Source organism: Pterocles gutturalis, unplaced genomic scaffold, assembly GCF_000699245.1.
Source record: "Pterocles gutturalis isolate BGI_N339 unplaced genomic scaffold, ASM69924v1 scaffold1181, whole genome shotgun sequence".
In the NCBI taxonomy this organism is placed as follows: Eukaryota; Metazoa; Chordata; class Aves; order Pterocliformes; family Pteroclidae; genus Pterocles; species Pterocles gutturalis.
The window spans coordinates 1-3,068 of NW_010105101.1; the positions used below are offsets into that span (position 1 = coordinate 1).

General features: G+C 55.1%; 1 protein-coding gene across 1 annotated transcript; it reads right to left on the bottom strand.

Annotated features, from left to right (window-relative positions):
• Positions 1 to 384: 384 nt before the first annotated feature.
• On the bottom strand, positions 385 to 2,909 carry RUNDC1 (RUN domain containing 1; the record flags this gene model as incomplete). Its single annotated transcript, XM_010087239.1, has 4 exons — positions 385 to 1,299; positions 1,929 to 2,036; positions 2,285 to 2,483; positions 2,718 to 2,909. Coding segments are annotated over 4 exons (1,365 nt in total), but the record flags the coding sequence as incomplete, so codon positions are not given.
• Positions 2,910 to 3,068: the final 159 nt, after the last annotated feature.

Genomic DNA, 3,068 nt, shown 5'->3' on the forward strand with positions numbered 1-3,068 from the left:
CACCGGCCCCGGGCGGCCCCACAGCTCCAGCGGCCCTCGCTCTTCTGTGGGAGGTGTCGGGTAGGGGCAGCGCTAACACCCCAAAACGTGAGGAGTAACCCCCCGAGGCAGCGCAGGGGCGAAGCTGCACCTTCCAACGGGCTTCCCCCGCCGCAGGCCGGGCCTCCTCCCCGCCTGGGGCAGCCAGCGAAGGAGTCCTGCTCTCGGGAGCTGCGTAAGGAGGGCAAGGGGAGGTCCCGTACAACACACCCCCTCCAGCAGCTTTGCAGCAGCAGCCTGGTAAAACACAGATTTCCAGCATCAAGACACCATCAGATTTCCCTAAAAGCAAATATTGATTTGAAAGAGGCAAATTTGGTCTTAAAAAAGCCAGGCTTCTTGAGCCCAGCAGCTGCCTGCTCGTGGAAAATGGCTGATCTACAATAAAAATACATCAAAAAGCATCTCTGATATTTTTCAGCTGCCGGACAGCCAGGTCAACCGGGAGGTTGAATTTCAAGCTGCTCAGGCGACTGAGCACGTTGAGCGCACTCTCAAAGCCCGTGTTTGCCATGTAGCTCCACGGCTGGTAGTGGGACTGGACCAGAGCTCCAGATTTGCAGATCAGATTTACCCAGGAGACCAGGCGCTGCTCGTTGAGCGCCATACACACCAGAGCCTTCAGCTCCGAGTCCGCACTGCGCTTGAAGGGGTCATGCTCCGTGAGGACGGTGTGAATGGCCGTCAGCAGGCTCTGCTTGGGGGTGATGGCCACTCCTCCCATCACAGGCAAGGCAAAGGACTGGGAGAGCTTGCGAGCTGGGGATTCCACAAAGGCCTGTCCGTTCTTGGCATTGTAATACTTCACAAAGAGCTCCCAGGGGTGCATGGTCTGCGGGGATGAGGTGAACGCAGGAATCAAGCACGCGATGGGAGACAACACCAGGCTCATCCCTTGAGATGAGGCGTAGAGCCCGTGAGCCAGCAGGTCTCGCAGGGCGATGGTCAACTCCTTCCGCACAGCCAGAGTCAGCTCATCCCTGCCTCCCAAGGGAACGTCCTGCAGGCTGGAGGAGCTGATTACGTGGTCATCCTGCTGGTGTTTCAGAGCTAGCTGCCTCACTCGCTCCACTGACAACTCCAGTTTCTTAACTAAGGGGGAATAGTCCTTGTTGGCTTGGTCCTTCTGCCAGAGGGTGCGAGGAATCTGACCAGTAGCACAACCAAACTGGCTGACGGCAAATATCTGCAGCACAGCAAGCATGCGACGCATGAGGTGCAGGCCCGTTTCTCGCATCTTTCTCGCATCTTCTGGGTTCACTGATCAGGTTAGAAAAGAGAAAAAAATTGTCTCAGTAAGGAATCGACAGCTCTGCTCTTTCACACACACAAGGGGAGCACAAACGTCCGCTCTGGCCAGTATCTGTCTCTGACTATCGGCAGATGCCTCAGACGACAGAAGGTAAAGATTCTGCAGTATTTCCTCCTGTACACTATTCTAGCTCCAATAAATCCCATGACAAGTAGACACGTCTCACATAGTAGAGAACACCGGATCCATCCAGGTCACTGCACCTGCTCACAGAGCTCAGAACTCAAGGAGCATTAATTACAGTGCAGCCCAACAGCGTGCACAAGACAAGGCTGCTCAGCCTGTGTGTGTTCTGCACTAAGTGTCAAACCTCTCCTATTCCTGATCTCCGCTGAAGACCAGTCCCACCCCTGTGCCACGTGCTGAGGTTTTGTGACTCCTCTAACGATCCCATGGAGGACGGGTAAGGGACCTGGACACAGGCCTTCTGTCACTGGGAGCAGGAAAGAACAGAAACCAACTGCCAGGAAGAAAAGCAAAGCAGCCCAGTGTGACAGGATGCTGCTTCATGGTTGTCGACCCTCAAACGAGCCATGGCAGGAGCAGCGCCGGGAGCTCCGAGCCGAGCAGTGCCCACCTCTATTTCCAGAGGGCCGTGTGTTTGCTTTGTTGGAGCCACCGCCGTCTTTTCTGCCTGCACATTCACAGTGTCCATCTTCCGCCTTACCAGAGCTGCCAACTTCATCTAGAACAAGAATTTCACACTTGTGAACGTAAGCTGCGTATCCCAAGTACTAAGGTCAATATTCCTTAGACCTCTCTGCACCCTTTTTGTCGGTCTCTCCTTCTCCCCCCCAGTTCAGAGAGATCTGTACTTGCCTGCAACCCAGAGACCCTTTCTGCATCCCCTGATACCTGTGAACCCCCCTCCTCATGACTTCGCCAAGGAATGACAAAGCAGTTCAACCTGCCCATCTGAAAACCAGCACTGACCCTGAATGAAGTTGATGAACATTTCGAGGTCCCTTATCTGTGTCTTGAGTTGTTCCACCAGCTGCTCCTTCACCCTGGCTGGGTTAACGATCTGTGCGATGGCAGCATCCACACGCTGCCGCAATTCCTCTGGAGAGAGCGTTGCAATGTCTTCACTCAGGTCCATGTCCAGCTTCTTTATCAACTCATTTATGATCATCTGCAAAACACGAGGCAGCAGCGTGATCTCCCTGTGTGGCGCTGCTGCCCAGGAGCTTCACAACGCTCCTGTTCGCGTTCGTTACCCTGGGAACAGGCCACCTTTGCTGCACAGGGAAAACTGCAAGAGAAGGCACGGGGCAGGTTCACACACGCAGACAAACTGCTGATCCCTCCTGCAGCGGCTGGTGGGAAGTAAGGACTGACCAACACCTCCAGCCCATACGAGACTCACAAACACGAAGCAGAAACACTGGCAGAAGGACTCTGCGAGCCTTACAATGACCACAGACTGTGGCAGGGAGTCATAGCTGCCCTCCTGGTAAGCGAACGTCTCCAGGTCATCCAGCTGCGTCTTGAGCTGCAGGATCAGCTCTCTCTGCTTCTCCTTCTGGACCTCAACCTGCTCGTGCTTCTCTCGCTCACTCTGAGAAGAAGTTGCCAGTAAACAAAATAGAAGATTCACTGTCACAGCCGAGCCCCAGAGAACAGGATCGTGGCACCAGGAACGTTTCCTGCAGCTCGTGCACGTAACCAGCGGCCCCGTGCGCCAGCCTGGGACGAGCCACCCGTACGTCGGGGACAG